The sequence below is a fragment of the Pecten maximus genome, chromosome 16 (assembly GCF_902652985.1).
Source record: "Pecten maximus chromosome 16, xPecMax1.1, whole genome shotgun sequence".
NCBI lineage: Eukaryota > Metazoa > Mollusca > Bivalvia > Pectinida > Pectinidae > Pecten > Pecten maximus.
Window position 1 is genome coordinate 24,022,698 of NC_047030.1, and position 17,312 is coordinate 24,040,009.

At 35.7% G+C, this 17,312-nt stretch overlaps 1 protein-coding gene across 5 annotated transcripts in view; it reads right to left on the minus strand.

The window, feature by feature from the left end:
• LOC117344554 overlaps positions 1-17,312 on the minus strand; it is a 158,022-nt gene continuing 140,710 nt past the window's right edge. For all 5 annotated transcript variants that reach the window (XM_033907335.1, XM_033907332.1, XM_033907333.1 and 2 more), the window contains exons 3-10: positions 14,514-14,625; positions 13,868-14,031; positions 13,386-13,464; positions 9,415-9,494; positions 7,425-7,679; positions 4,924-5,049; positions 4,321-4,473; positions 1-4,032 (exon numbers count right to left, since the gene is read on the minus strand). In XM_033907335.1, the coding sequence (XP_033763226.1) occupies positions 3,653-4,032; positions 4,321-4,473; positions 4,924-5,049; positions 7,425-7,679; positions 9,415-9,494; positions 13,386-13,464; positions 13,868-14,031; positions 14,514-14,625 (1,349 nt within the window). In that variant the 3' untranslated portion in view covers positions 1-3,652. The remainder of the gene's footprint in view (positions 4,033-4,320; positions 4,474-4,923; positions 5,050-7,424; positions 7,680-9,414; positions 9,495-13,385; positions 13,465-13,867; positions 14,032-14,513; positions 14,626-17,312) is intronic.

Sequence of the window (17,312 nt, forward strand, 5' to 3'; positions counted from 1 at the left end):
TTTAATCAAAAATATGTTTTATTTGGCTAATTCATAAACCAACATCGCTTTCCCCCAACAATGGGACAAAATGCAAGTAATATAGTACACGGTACATATAAGGAAAACAAGTAGTTCCAGTTTTGTATAATAGACAGTAAGCATTTCATTAGTCACATTATCACAAGTACGCACCATATGATGACGTCGTACGCAAAAAAATACAAGATATCATAAAAAGCAATCTGATCATTGTATTGAACAAAGTACAGTTAGTTACGATGATAGCTATTTGATTGATAAGCAGAAATCACATCATCTGTGAGGGATATCTTTTTAAAACAAAAGATCTGAGATTTTATTTGAACTGTGTAGAATTGATTTAACGTAAAAAGAATAGGTCTAAATCTCAACGTACAACACCTGGTATGGGATGGGATAGGTAAGATTAAAATATCGCCATATTGATATTTTCACTTTGGGACTAAAGAGGAAATATATTGCAACGCTAATATCAGCAGGAAAATACGTGTAGACATATACAATAAATAATCTTATTTTGATGATATCTATGTATTTCACTGTTCACGGAAATAGCGCGGGATGATTTTAGGTGCAGTGTTGGTGAGAACGTATGGATTTAAACGTTTTCAATGAACGAGATTTTTCGTATGAACGTATTGATGTTTGCCTCACATATGATCTGATATTCACACGGAAAATGAGCAGGTTTGGCCTAATCGTATACTCGGTGATTGGCAAGCAAGGGAACAATGCTATTGTTACGAGGCAAGATATTCATAACATGCAAACAGTGAAATGAAATTTCTGTTATAAGATATGAAATTCATAAGTGACTGAGTATATATATAAAGAAAAAAGAAAGTCTTATGATGGAATGTGAGACTAAATATAAAAAACTAACGCATAATACATATATATATATGAAATAAACAAAGCACATACTTTCTAGATTAGTTTTAGATATTTGAATTAAACATAATAATAGCAGTATTTAGCAAACAGATATATTGCAATATAAAAAGATCAATTTGTATATCTGACAAATTATCTATTGTCACTGATTGCAAATATATTTCATCATACTACATGTTAACTTACAATACGAATTGTTGGAATTCTATATAATTTGAAATATATTAATATAAATTTTATAGAATTGTCGAGTAGTTTTATCTCAATCTCAAAATGCATTTTTGTAATAAGTGATTTCTGAACAAATGTATACATTAGTGATGTATTTCTAACAATTCAGATGTAAACGCCATGGACAAATGCCGAGTATGGCACGACTTCGATTTTATTGAAAAAAAAAAAAAAAAAAAAATCGGGGAAAAAAAAATTTATTATGAAACACAGGATTCACTTAAAATCAATTCCCCTAATTTCCACTAAAGCACCTGACAAACAAAATTACAATACAGATAAGCTTTAATCGCGGTGAAGCATATCTCTATCCACACCACATTTACAAATAATTATATTTCAGGTAAGTAATGCAAGATAACGTCCTTCAGGAAACAGTTTTATCTCACGCGATATAAAAACCACGAGGAATCGGCAAATGCGACACGACGCATATTCCAATGACATGTTATTACACTGGGTTTCCATGGTAACATCCTGGAATTGCCACTCGCACGAGAAGATAGGGATTGGTCTTGTCAGGGTTTAAATTATTACTGGGTTATCATTTCTAATTAGGGTAGATAACGGACAGTAAATGCTAGTTAGGAACGAAATGCACAACAGACATGATATCTCCATAGAGTTGCGTTCATGTTACTGGTTATTTGTGGGAGATGGAAGATAGGGTACAATTCTAATGCATTAAGCTGAACATTACCACCCCACACGTGTTTAGTTACCTGTCAGATATTCAGCATTGATTCAAGAGTTTTAACAACCGTGACCAAGTGTAATCGTCGCCATTATTGTCTGTTCAGCTTCAGGACGATTGAAACATCCTCGGGAATATTGACTTGTTTTTCGCCTTACTCGAATATTTTCTTTGATAAGAATATGCGAACTATCCACTGTTTCATTCGATTAACACGAGTATGTGCCCCCTGATTTGTTTATTAGAATCAGTGAAAATACACATTCTTATGACAGTTGCATACAAAATATGGTTGAACTCTATGCACTAAAGCATCACGTGATATGCACTAAAGCATCACTGCTATTCTATCATTACGTCTCATCGAAACTTTATGTCTAGAGATATTGACATGAAACTTTTAAAATCACTCATGTTATCAAGTTCTGAAGTGTCCGAAAAACTGAAATAAAACATCAATTAAAATTACGCCGGAGATTTTCTCCAGGTCTCCAATTAAATGAATTCGTGATTTTAGCTGGTATTATGAAAGATGACGCGACGAGACATTCATGTACATCAACCATTACTGCAACAACAAATATGTCCTTTTTAATTCCTTGTTCGATATTGCAAATTCCTCATGTAACAAAATGAAATGAAAAATGTAATGATTCGTATCGTTATAACGATCGTTCACGTTGCTCGTCAGTCCCTCTAACTCCACATCCGAATTGAGCATATGTTGATATCGAAGGACATGTGTCATTCTTCAGATGATAGTGAATTGATAATCCATAAACAAATATAATCATTACACAGCACTGCTTATTTCAGCACATTTTCAGTAATAATAATGATGACGACATCAACGTTGATGAAAAATACTCATTTCACACAATATGATTGATTACTTGATCCCAGAAGCTAACAATATATTAAACAAAAGTCTAAAAAAAGTTCACATATGTCCATACAATTTCTATATTCGCTGAAACACATTCGTACACTCTCAGTTGCTAAATCACATCATCTTTTTATCACTGATGAAGAGGAGACATGACACTTTTCATCATTGGTGACGCGAATTCCATCATTGATGACGTTGCTGATGACAGGTCCTATCACTGATGACGTATATTTCATCATAGATGAATGGGGCTGTCGATATAGGCATGCTTCATGCCTACAAACTGTTCATACATGTTAATATTTACGCGAATGTAACAATAAAGATATTCTTTTCAGAAGTTCAACTAAAAGAATACAAAACACACTTTTTTTATAGAACTGTATATCCACAACAGACAAATATAGCATTATGTTGCAGAACTAGTCCTTGACCATTGTTTTTTTCATTTGTTCCGAAATAGAGTTACTTTGTTGTGGCTGGACATTTTAGCGAGTCCATATCAACATTTGATCCTGTAAGGTATCAATTTAACTAATTCAAAAAAACTCGGCAAAATGTTACCTTTCTTGTTATCAGTTTATACTTTTCCCCGACCAACATCATGGATTCAAGTTCTTTGTATCATTTCCATTCCATTTCGTTTTGTACAGAACCTTGCGGTATTTTTGTCAGCACATGATTAATACCGTGGCAGTTTTAGATTTTCAAACATACATGTACACACAAACGACCGCCATCACATACACTTGCGTATGCTGGGGGAAGTCTCAGTACACAATCTCCATACCGTATTCATGATTTCTACGTGGATCTTTGATCCTATATGTAAAATGAATGAAACTTGAACACAATAGCAATGATCGCCTTTCTTGTTTTACCATGCGGCATGATCTGATGCAAGTGACCCATTTATCACGTGATCACGAGCTGGCCTGTATTGGGAACGACATTGCACGATTGAATGGAACCGCCACGTGCACGTGACCTGCCTCGTCTATGACCGGCGCACTAGGACTCGGTCGATCTCTATAAATAGCACCGGCCTCGTGCGGCTGAAGGTCGACGTCTTTTCCACACATACTCTCCTCTTTAGATGGAGATGATTCAAGGTTTAACAGTTTGTCTTTTGTTTCATTGTTCTCTTGCTTGTTAACGCTCCTGTGGTCGTTATGCTTACCACAGCTCGAACACGGGAATAGAGAGGAAAAGATTCCATTGCTGTAACTGGACTTTGGCTTGCGTTTCTTCACCACACCGTTCTCCAGTTGTGCTTCTGCGTCAATTACCACTTCCGGATAGCCTGGAGAAAGACAGATCGTCATTAAAACACGTGACAAAGATCAGGAACCAATCAGTTCTCTTTCAATGATTCAAATATGTACGTAAAAAGTACCGAGATAGTCTATTTTAACAGTTTACTGCAGATGAATAAACAAATTACAAATTCTCTTACCAACTTTCTTTTTGGCAATTGTTGTAAATGAATAATGTTTCATTTATGATAAATTGGTGATTATTGGGATATGATGGCTTTTGGTATAGAACTATTTATATATATTCTTAACATACAGCATGGTAAGTTTGTTACCTTCTCTGAACTTGTTACAGATCTCGTACACAATGTCCTCCCGTCTGCATTGTTTTAGACATCTAAACAGGAATTGTACGGACTGGGCATTCTCTCCCATATATTCCCGCCAGTCCTGAAGGTAGCCATTCACGGCAAACTTGCACTCTTTGTCTGAAATACCAAAATAATATAAAAATCATTGAAGGTGCCATTCACGGCAAACTTGCACTCTTTGTCTGAAATACCAAAATAATATCAAAATCATTGAAGGTAGCCATTCAACGCAAACATGCACTCTTTGTCTGAAATGCCAAAATAACATTCAAAATCAATTCATTTCAGTAAACACATCATAATGCTCTCAATAGGCAAGTATGTATTCAGAAGAACTGAATTAAAAACTAGAAAATGTCTGCCACTTGATACCCCCAATGTCAGAAGTATAGTATTAAGTGATTAGCTTGTTACATTATATATTGACGGCAGGGGACGGGGCGGACATGGGTAACACTATACCCCCCCCCCCCCCCCACTCCCCCCCTTCCATTTCATGCCGGGGTCATAAAAAATCAACAGTGGTCAAAGTACTTTGCCATTTTATAAATAAATCAAGATTCTTACCTTTGTACTTATCAACAATGACTTCGTACATGGCGGGTTGGTAGTGATTCCTGAAGAGTTCCTGGGCGAGAGACCACTTCTGTCTGTCTATCCTATCCTCTATCTCGCGGAACGACGCACTTAGCACTGTAACACATAGTTAATGTGATGATATAATCAGGACGATTGAACTTAAACATTAACGGAATTACAACACAGCAATGAAAACGAAACATCAACTGAACATTGACCGGGACACAACACAACAACAAGACCCACATCCAACAACCACAATTAATCATAATTACTCACAACTACTCACAACACTAACAAATACTCACAATAACTACACACAACACAAAGAACAACCACAACTACACACACCAACCCCAACTACTCACTACAACCCTAACTACTCACAACAACCCCAACTACTCATTACCAGAACTACACACAACACCCGGTTCTTCACATTAACAGAAACAAATAATGCCTTTATTCAGATAAATTCCGTCTATTTATTTTTTACAGTATTTGATGAAAAATGATTTCAGATCTTTTTTACCATTGGGGTGAGGATACAGAGAATGTCGAAACTTTCATAAGTTACTGCTGAACAATCGTATGATGACTGACACCTTTATACCTTAGGTATCGTTTTAACAAGTGTTGGGATTTAAACGAAAAGTATAGAAATAATTTGATAAAGATAAAAATTCAATGAAGATTATTATTAGATTAAATACACTTAAAAGTTCATGTTAAGAAAGGATTTGTCTAATAACACGCCTATTACGATCTGTAACCTGTCATCATGTTGTTAAGCCAATTAAAACCAGATAGCCGTAAAAAACATTCTCTTTAAAGTCACTTTCAAATCGATAACGTGATTAAATATATCTACTATTAAGCTGTAATAATGAATTTATAGGTAACAAAAAACGACAGCATCCTTTCGTGTCTGAGAAGAAATCACCGAGTAAATTTGAGGTTAAGTTACGTATGTCAAGTGCTCGTAAACAGAATACGTTAGGGGCAAAAACATTCCACAAGTGACGTTCGTATAATTACGTTCGAATCGCTGAATATCAAAGCTCAAGTAGCCTACGATTTACCTACATAAAATGTGGATGACGTCTGACAGGACAAAATACGGTGATTTCGCGACATCGAATCTCTATCATTAGTCACGCCGGGTTGTTTGGATGTGCAGTCACGCTATTTTAATGTCCACTTTTGTATACTTATATGACAGCCCCTCCTCGGATGTCCACTGTCGATGTAGGTATGTTACAGACACCTGCGATACACCTCCCCGTATGTATATATTAATCTCACGTTAGCTTTATAACATTCTCCAAATCTATGATTTTTGAACTTTCTCCAAGTTATATATATTATTTCTAAATCATGTAGTAGTCAATGTAGATAACTCCTATAGTCTATTATATGTAATCAGTTTATACTTAAAACAGACTTATGCTTCCCAAACGTGCATTAAACTAACCAGTGTAGCCACAACAGGGTTGATACGATGATTCGTGATTTATATTAGATACAATGATAATTTTCATTTACTTTTATGGTCGGCTGGCTTATCTTTACAATTCGATTTAGGATATAACTTGATACTAATATAATGATGTATATAAAAACCAACACGAAAGTCATTTACACGTGTATCATTTCACGAATGTGTTTATCACAAATTCACATCGCATCGCTGAATTTCAAGGTCGAAAACATAGACAAAACAGTTTAATATATACAGAATTTCTTTCAGTCACGCAAACACATCTTCAATTTTCTGGTATAAAATTTCAACTTTATTGTTTAATACCATACCTTTTCCTGTATACGTTTTCTTTTTGAAATTTGTAGATTATTCTTAAAGGCAAAGCCGCTAAGGCATATCCTAGCAAAATACTGCCCGTTTTAATTGATATAACTATATAATTTGTTATGAAAAATCGTATGATTTTTTCTTTTTATCATTTTCGGTACGATTATACCAATTTGGCAGAAGATAATCGTCAATACCTATTTAAAATCGATTATAAGAACGGAAACAAAACTATGTTTCTTTAATTTATTCCTGCATTTTTCAAATGAATATCATAAACCCTATGACATTAGAACCCCTCAGCATCCAAACGCGTGAACGAACCTGTAACTCCAACTCTAAATAGAATCAACAAAACGACAAGGAATTATCTTAATTACAATTATTTCCTCTCCTAAATTAGGTTTGTTTGTCTGTTTGTTTGTTTTTGTTAAACGTCCTATTAACAGCCAGGGTCATTTAAGGATGTGCCAGGTTTTGGAGGTGGAGGAAAGCCGGAGTAACCGGAGAAAAACCACCGGCCTACGGTCATTACCTGGCAACTGCCCCACGTGGGTTTCGAACTCGCAACCCAGAGGTGGAGGGCTAGTGATAAAGTGTCGGGACATCTTAACCACTCGGCCACCTCGGCCCCATAATAATAAACATTATTTATAGAATTAAATTCCAAAGGCCTTACCTTTTTTACAGTAAGCTTCCTCCTCGTCTGATTTCTCAATGATTCGCTCCATTAATTTTTTGAATTGGTCCTCAGTAAGCGGGTCCTCAACATTTCTGGATTGCCGTCGGCGTCGGAGACAGATGAAGATGAGTATGATGAACAGGATGAGAACGACCGATCCGACGGCGACGCCAATGATAGCTCCAGTACTAAGGATGCCCTGACCATTTCCCACTTGATTATCAGCAGTCGCATTCTCACATTTTGAAACATCTGTAAGAGAGGAAGGAGTAATGATAAAGTCATATATTTGTTTTAAAATCTTAATGCTGTAAAAAAAAATTAAAAATACAAACGAAAATATGTAAAATAGTATTCCTAAAAATGTAACAATGATATTTCCATCATAAGATTCATCTTTGTAATGAATCAGGATATTGGACTATAACTGTACCCTTGAACCCAACACAGGTTCTGAACAGATAAATAAACACGTACTGGTACTGCTTTTTAACTGACGGCTGGAATTTTCGTGGGTTTACCATACCTTTTATGGAACGTGATATATTTATATATTTTGAAACAAACAAACTTTCCACTTTAATATTAATGTCAAGGCTTATAATTTGCATGTCTTTATTCGTCGAAGATAGCTAAAAATAGAACAACCCCTTAAATACAATATCAACCTTTGTATTAAGCACATTTATCAGAAATGTAATCAATGTTGCCTTTGTTAGCGTTATCCCATGAAAAGTGACTAAAAACAACCACTCAAAAATTGCCTTTTAACCCACAATTTATTGCTAAGTTATAGCCTCCCCTAAAATATTTTGTATCCTATGTTTTGATAAATGCACCATTATATTGTCTCAAATTAATTCAAACCATCTCAACTATTAAATAATAACTCATCAAAATGGTACTAATCACATGAAACAAACACTCGTAATTATGTGCTTGCAGCATGCAAACACTTCAAGTAATTTGTTCTCATTTCCCATAACATTGCATGGCAACCTTTGATTATCTACGTACGTTTCTCACCCAAGACATTTTCTCGAGATTTCAATACCCTCATAGTTGTCAAAACAATTCATTTGTTGCAAAAACAAGCGGTTGCCATAGAAACGCAGCAGAGTAAATTGCGCAATAATCTTATAGTAACAATGAAGAAACAAAACATCTTCTTAAACTCTCAAAGCTAAAACGATTGATTATTTTCGCTTTAAACCGCGTCTCTTCACTTTCATCTAGTCTTGTTGAATTCAAGAGCCTAGGGAATATACACAGCTCTATTAAAGACCCAAAGGGGAGTAACATGTGTGTTGCTAAGTGGATGTTTGGTAAAACTCTTGCTTTAGCAGTATTCAGATGTGAAGTACATTAGATGTGTACATTAGCGGAACATTGGAGGTGGTGAAGTAACTCTTTCTCATTCACTTTTCAACATCGCCTTTAGATCTGTTTCAAACATTAATATCTTTACCATTTGAACATGTTTTGTACCCTCTCAAAATGTTAAACAGATGAATGTTGTACCTGTACTGTAGCTTTATGATAAGAGCTGTCCAAATTGGGTATTGAAAATATTTCGAAAGACGGTGTCTCAATTTTCTATCATAGCAGTTATCTTATTTAGATAGTGGCACAGTTCAAATCATACCAATGTGATGAATGTTCTTTTAAGATCCAAAATTGATAATTATAAAATTTAATGAATTAAGGTGCTTATGCATCCCCACATCGAGATTTTGACATTTGATGGGTTAATTCCAAGTTTCCGCCGTCAACTCTCCGGTATCAATACTTTAGGCCTTTAGCATCATAAATGAGTCCTCGATGGGCGAAACAGTCGTATAATGCCGTTTATCTAAAGTATGACTCAAATGTATCTAAATTTAAATTGGTATAGACATGTGTGGATATCCATTGTACAATCCTTTGTTGGAACCTTCTGATTAAGCATTAAGCGTTAGTTAATACAATATCCAAGTGTTGTACTTACCTTTTACTCTATTGATCCCACATATGTTGTCAAATGTCCCATTGCTCTTTGTTTTAGTACATCGACTGTCCTTCTCACAACTGTCAAACAAAAAACAAATTTTACTGTCAAACTTGCATCACATAAAATCTTAAAAACTTATGGATTGTAGTAGAAGAGGTTGAAAATTGACACCTAATTTGCAGCTAATTCTCCCTAATCTGAAATAGTTGAGGCTGAACATCTGTTTTAGAGCTCTGGACAGGTCCAGTAAAGCGAAAATGCGATATCCCCGTTCTATTGCAATTTTTAATGGATTGTTGAACATCATCCTATAGCCAATAGTGAAAGTTAAAGTTTGTATCTTCCCACTAAATTAAAAATAATTGATTTCGAAATTTTACAGCGAATTTTACATGTATCATAATTATATATTTTTTGCAAAATGACACAAAATGGCAAATATATCCTTTTTTAAAAGCGTTACCAGTGAACACTCGAGCTGAAAAATTCTACTTTATCCAAAGAATTCCAAAACACATGCACACATTCTAAATTTTCGGCATCAATGAATATCCTGACAGAGGTTTGGTACTAGTCACAACTATCCACAGATATTATGATAGTGTTCTCAAGATAGGTTTTATATAATCTAAATCCTCAATGAATCTAACAGTGATATTCTTATCAAAAGGAGAAGTCGTAAGGGATGATAAGATAGAGAGGGAAAAAGAAAAGTGTATTGGAGTGTCAGAGATGGACTCCACCTGTCACTACTCCGAGACAAGAGAAAAGTGTGAAGTAAGACTCGGCAATGTAGCAATGTCAGATAGCAGCTATTAGGAAGCGACGGAAAGACTCATATGTTGTGTACAGGTGAACCCTGCGACATATAAAATATCTACAAGTACCTGGATAATTTCAAGGAAAATGAATTAACATTAAACATTTGGTAACATGTATTTTGATGGACAAAGACACGCGTTCGTAACATGTCTGATAAAGAGTTGAACCAAGATTCTGCTAGAGCGATGTATAAGACCTGATAGAGTGATAGTAGAGTCTTACAAACGGAGAAAGAACCGCAAAAGATGTGAAACAACGCTATTTATAGAAGGTGATGAGTATTCACCATAGGTGCCGACAGGCTGGCCTGTTTTGCCGCATGTTTCCAATGCTTGTGATAAGATAATAAGGTGGAAGTGGAAAACTGTGAAAGAGGCAGGTGTGACGTATGTACACGATTCTACAGGTTATAAAGTACGATAAATGATAGCTGTGTGAGGAAGTGTTGCCATTTTGTCTTAGGGAGTGTTTCTATGGTGTGTGGGAGAGTGTTTCTATGTTGTGTGAGGGAGTGTTTATTTGTTGTGTGAGAGTGTTTCTATGTTGTGTGAGAGAGTGTTTATATATTGTGTGAGAGAGTGTCTCTATGTTGTGTGAGGGAGTGCTTATATGTTGTGTGAGGGAGTGTTTATATGTTGTGTGAGAGAGTGTTTCTATGTTGTGTGAGGGAGTGTCTCTATGTTGTGTGAGGGAGTGTTTATATGTTGTGTGAGGGAGTGTTTATATATTGTGTGAGAGAGTGTCTCTATGTTGTGTGAGGGAGTGTTTATATGTTGTGTGAAGGAGTGTTTCTATGTTGTGTGAGGGAGTGTTTATATGTTGTGTGAGGGAGTGTTTCTATGTTGTGTGAGGGAGTGTTTATATGTTGTGTGAGGGAGTGTTTCTATGTTGTGTGAGGGAGTGTTTATATGTTGTGTGAGGGAGTGTTTATATGTTGTGTGAGGGAGTGTTTATATGTTGTGTGAGGGAGTGTTTCTATGTTGTGTGAGGGAGTGTGTATATGTTGTGTTAGGGAGTGTTTCTATGTTGTGTGAGGGAGTGTTTATATGTTGTGTGTGAGAGTGTTTCTATGTTGTGTGAGGGAGTGTTTCTATGTTGTGTGAGGGAGTGTTAATATGTTGTGTTAGGGAGTGTTTCTATGTTGTGTGAGGGAGTGTGTATATGTTGTGTTAGGGAGTGTTTCTATGTTGTGTGAGGGAGTGTTTATATGTTGTGTGTGAGAGTGTTTATATGTTGTGTGAGAGAGTGTTTATATGTCGTGTGAGGGAATGTTTGTATGTTGTGTGAGGGGGTGTTTATATGTTGTGTTAGGGAGTGTTTATGTTATGTTGTGTGAGAGAGTGTCTCTATGTTGGGTGAGAGAGTGTTTATATGTTGTGTGAGGGAGTGTTTATATGTTGTGTGAGGGAGTGTTTATATGTTGTGTGAGGGAGTGTTTCTATGTTGTGTGAGGGAGTGTTTATATGTTGTGTGAGGGAGTGTTTCTATGTTGTGTGAGGGAGTGTTTATATGTTGTGTGAGGGAGTGTTGCTATGTTGTGTGAGTGAGTGTCTCTATGTTGTGTGAGAGAGTGTGTCTATGTTGTGTGAGGGAGTGTTTATATGTTGTGTGAGAGAGTGTTTATATGTTGTGTGAGGGAGTGTTTATATGTTGTGTGAGAGAGTGTCTCTATGTTGTGTGTGTTGGGATCTTTTTTATGTAGTGTATCGGACTGTTTTTGTGTTGTATCTAAAATAGATAATTGTTTTCGAAGAAACTAATAAAGATGCTTTACCCTACACACTCATTCTAATTACATTTACTCGACAGCCTTAATATAATTTTCCTTCAAATTTGTTAAGATGCAACTTGAAATAAAGCCAGATTTCTGATTGTATCGTATGAAAATGTAGACACTTTTAACACTACATCAACAAATCAAGACACATGAACGTCAAAATCACAACAACGTGACTAGCATAATCAGTTCCTGAAATTCTGCGTAGTGCGTTCGCGTTTCTAATTACACGAGAATTTGCTGTGCTGAGAATTATCATCCCAGCTAATGCTGAACCAACATGACAACTCTACTATTTATTCTTACTGTAGAACTTAATCAATCCGAAATATCAGATCCTACAAAGTATGGTTGCTTACATTCAATACTGAACAGTGATGTTTAAAAAATAAAAGAGAAATCGATTTTAATGCTGCCTTTTTGGGAAGTCGTGCCTGTATGCCCTGGAGGCAGGCTTCAGATACTGAGTAATGTACATCGTATGTAGTGGGTCCGGATATATAGACTTAGGGCTTGCATGCTCGCAGTCAAATTCGATTTTTCCATGAAAGCTTGTCAACTATTCCCATTGCGTAACAGACTACATTCAATGAAACATTTATTTTACATGCCGACATTCACTACAGATTCTGAAATATATTTCTCTTTGTGGAAACTCTTGGTACGAGATCATTGAGTTGTCCGTAAGGAACGCTGTTGGTCGTGTAATGATCGATAAGTCTTCAATCTTACAAAACACAAACCAACTTTGGAAAGACAAGGTTTCTTAAATTGCAACATTGCTATTTGACAATTCAATAGATTAAATCCAGGAATCTCGATTTCGAATAACGATTTTTGAATAGTTACGTTAAAAGCTATTTTACCATTTAACCATTTTTAAACTAACAGGGAGGGGGAGGGAGGATTAGAATATAAGAACAAGCACATTTGTTTGGCCTACAGAACATAATAATGACGAAACCAAAAATGATCCTTTGCAATATTCTACCAATACCAGATATATTTTACAGTAAGAATAGTCAGGTATGTTTAATGTCATTTAATAACAAACCGAAACAAAAACGGGATATTTCCCGTGCCCGAAATTGTAAACAATTTACCGGTACGTACTATGAGTATTCTTCGGACACATTTTGCTTAAAAACTGATTTCAACTTCGGGATAACCGGTAGACTACATTTTACATAGGTTTTATAATATCGGGACCAAAATTTTACTTCGGGATAACCGAGTTTTTCGAATCATCCGAGTTCGAAATATTACTAAGAAAAAAAAAAGATTTTGGTCGGGACCGGAGAAGTACTTCGAGTTAAACGGGGTCTTCGAGTTATCCGAGTTCGAGTTAACGAAGTTTGACTCTACTTACTTTGTTAGGGGCTGACATCTCTGGATTTTATCCTTCTTGTCAGAGTACATATTAATGTCGATGCATTTTTCACATTTCCCTGCGGAGAAGATTAAAAAAAAAAGTCAATATAAATTTAATATGTAGATATAATTAAATGGTAGAAACCAAGTATTATGTTGGATATGTATATGATACACGAGCTGTATGTGTTTATTATATTAAGTAAAAGCTCGGCTTCAACACTATGCTAGTGAGAAGTGCAATCTATTATATACATTGTGAAGAGACTATAATAGATGACAACTAAAACCTGGCCAACCATGGTATATTGCTAGTGCAAAATGACACATCGAAGATATTTGATTCCATAGAAATCATTTAAAAAAATTATCAATACCGCTCGAGTTAATAATTTATACATTTTGAAATATTCTTTACCGAAATCTGAATGTTGCTATCAATTCAATGTCAATATGAAATTGATATTTTCAGTTATTTACCATAATCGCCCTGTCCATATCCTTTATCGCAGACTTTATTTGGTACGCATGCGCGTTGGTCTATATTTTCGAAGTGAAAGCCAGGACTACACTTGCAGTCAGCGTCCCTGATGGTACTGCCGTAATCCTTGTAGGTCATGTTTGGGCGGGAATTACACACCTTTCTGTAGCAGAAAATAGCAAGACAATAAATATTAAAACAATGAAATAAGATTCGTGAATTATGTCAATCAATCATGAAAACAATTACGTTCCAAATCTTAGAAGAAGTGGATTGACCAAAACACATCGTCCATGGCAACAATAGCTTGAAAACAATATGTTTTGAAAATGTGATGTTCAGCCACTAGCTAGGTCAATCAGAAAAAAAATTATGACAATGAGCTATTATAAACAGCACTTACGCTTAAATATTGTGTTAAATTTTTGAATTACTGAAAAAAGCGGCCAAAGCTGAACATTATCATATACAAGGTGAAATATTTCCAAAAATAAAGAAGGAGATAAATAAATAGATAAAAATATGTAAAAACTACTAAAATCAATATATAAACTGAAAATGTACACCCATATACTACCGTCATTTATATATAACTGTTTCATCAGATTCTGGTTGTCCTTAATAAACAAAGTCGTAGATATTTACCTGAGACGACACTTGTCACCCCATACATTTCTGTCGGGTTGGAAGGTGGCGTCCGAGCACTGTTTACATTTAAATGATCCCGCCTCCGCCGGGCACGGCGCCATCTCGTGTCCTATAAAATACGAAACATACAAAAATATGAAGAATGATTGCTAAAAAGATTCATGAAAATAATATACTATTTTAAACTACACTGCAAGTGTAATTTCACTTTAATTTTAGCGAATGATATTGCGAATGCTAGGGAAATCAAGAGTACCTTCATCGGTACAAAACTCGCCCCATATTGTATTATATAAATAGTGCCCTTGTCTGAGGGGAATATGGAGGATTGTTTCCCCGAGGGAACATTATCTTCCCGAGCCGATAGGCGAGGGAAGATAATGTTCTCGAGGGGAAACAATCCTCCATATTCCCCTCAGACAAGGGCACTATTTATTTTATTATACCGAATAGAAAAATGTTCTAGTGAAAAAATCTGTTTTATCTGGTACAGTTCTCTTTATCTATGTAAAACTACACTGTTGCGTTTGTAAGAATTGTCTCCCTTCTCAATGTTCGGGATTTTCCGTAAGAAACAATCGTGCGTTTTCGGGCGGATCGGGGAACATTGCAATATCCCACGGCAATGTTGACCGCTGTTTCTGACACTGCATATTGTTTCAGGTCATGTGATTAGGAATTGACCAATAATAAGGCGAGAATCTTACATAAGGTATAATAAATCTCTTTACCTCACACGAGAATTAGGAGTGAATTCACCTACTGGAAACTATATTATACATTTGTAATACATTCATATTGATATATATATAAAAGACATAGTTTAAATAAGGTTTTGCACTGTGGAAAGGATTGAAATTATTATTATTACGAAACAAATTTGACCCCAGGAAATAATAGTTTATCCCCACAGCAACCCTGCAACCAAATATTAGTTCAATTAGAAAGGAGTTTACATATGCCTTTGCACCAAAAACTTAAAATTTAGAAACCAACGCTGAAGCCGACACCGACGCCATGATGACAACTTAAGCCTACCCTCTCTTTGGGAGGAGAGCTGAAAGTTACTAACCAAAGGCAACATATTTAACACTATTTTGCGGATCAATCACTCGGGTGATGACCGGAAGTGGGAAGTGCAACCAGCGGCCATTGATTTTGTTTACATATGTGTACATATTTGAAGTAAACTAACGGCATTTTTTTGTTGAGTCAAACTTTACAAGAAATCCTTTAATGTAAGAAACAGAAAAACAAAAAATGTCTGGTATCGCCCCTTGTTATCAGACTCTGAATGCGAACTAAATAACACACACAGCCCAGCAGTGATATATGCGGAATTCTCCCCAATACACTCCACTTTTGTTTCTGATTGTTACAAAGCAGTTCCATCAACCTCCTTTGATCTGGGGCTCCCATGGGGAATTTTTTATATCATGAATAAATCATCATTACATGTTAGATCAATCTCTGGTAGTGTTAGATCATTTGTCTTCCAGCTCACGGCTTGCTGTATTGATCCTCAGATTTGCCCCGTCGAGAAGGTCTGATCTCGAGGGATTTTCAGTTAACCGGCAAAGTTTTATGTGTTTGAAATCGGCCGACGACTATTTTTAGAAAGTAAATTTGTTCGATTTTGGTAGCTTCCTGATTAGGTAAATAATCACCGATAGCGTATACTCTACTACTTAAACCGATAAAACAGTTCAATATCTGCAATTTTAAACCCATTCCAACAATATAATAAAATATTGATATATTCTGATAATCAGACAAAACAACACGGATGCTATTGAAATTTCACCCTACTGGTACCCCGGCAACACAGATACTATGGAAACGTATATTTCTATTTTAAATAATTTTGAAAATTCATTTTATTTTAGATAAAATCATTAACGCAAGCCTGTAATGTCCGGGTTTTTTTTTAAATGACCACGTGCAATCAAATAGTTTATTGTTTGTTCTAAATGTCTCAATATTTACAAAACCTATCTACATGTACATGCAAACTAAGGGCCGCGTTTGAAATTATCCTTCCGGAGACTTGACGGAATGTCCCATATATTCAAAGGCCAAAAAAACTAAAAAACTAAAACAAAAACAAAAAACCAAACAAACAAAATACTTTTTACAGTAAATAAAACGTACATGTTTATGGTTAACTGCTATAAAGCGATGCGAGATGATTATACCATTAGCTAGATTACTCATTTTATCTAAGTTGCACCAATCCTGCGTCAGTCATAGTAGTGTCTCCTGATCTGCTTAACGACGTCCTCATTAGGTAAGTCATAAAATAGTTTTGTATATTAATAAAAACATATTACACTAATAAATCATTCAGTCTCAGAATCGTAATATGGTTCCTGTTTTAATGAGAGTAATTACCAATACTCAATAATGTACTATATCGAGTTTCTCAGTGCTCAATATTTTAATGAATGCTTGATTCCTCTAATATGAAGGCAGCCGTACTGCCATAACCTGAATCGTACTCTAATCCAATTACAACTGTGATCAGATAGAGAAAAATCGAATTGTACCGAAACCGCGTGTCCTATGAGAAACCCTGTACGAGTCCGTCGATTCATCATCTGCAGCATGGAGAGAACCGATACGATGCTCAACAGTATTTGGAAGAATAATTGGCCTTCGTCAGACCAATGGCCATTGGTCTTATTATTAAGAAGTGAACGAATTCCCAAGATAATCTATCGTCCTGGCCGACCACGGCCATCAATGACGCGTAATGGACGTGTGGCATGCATAAGGAACACAGACTTGTCCTAACTG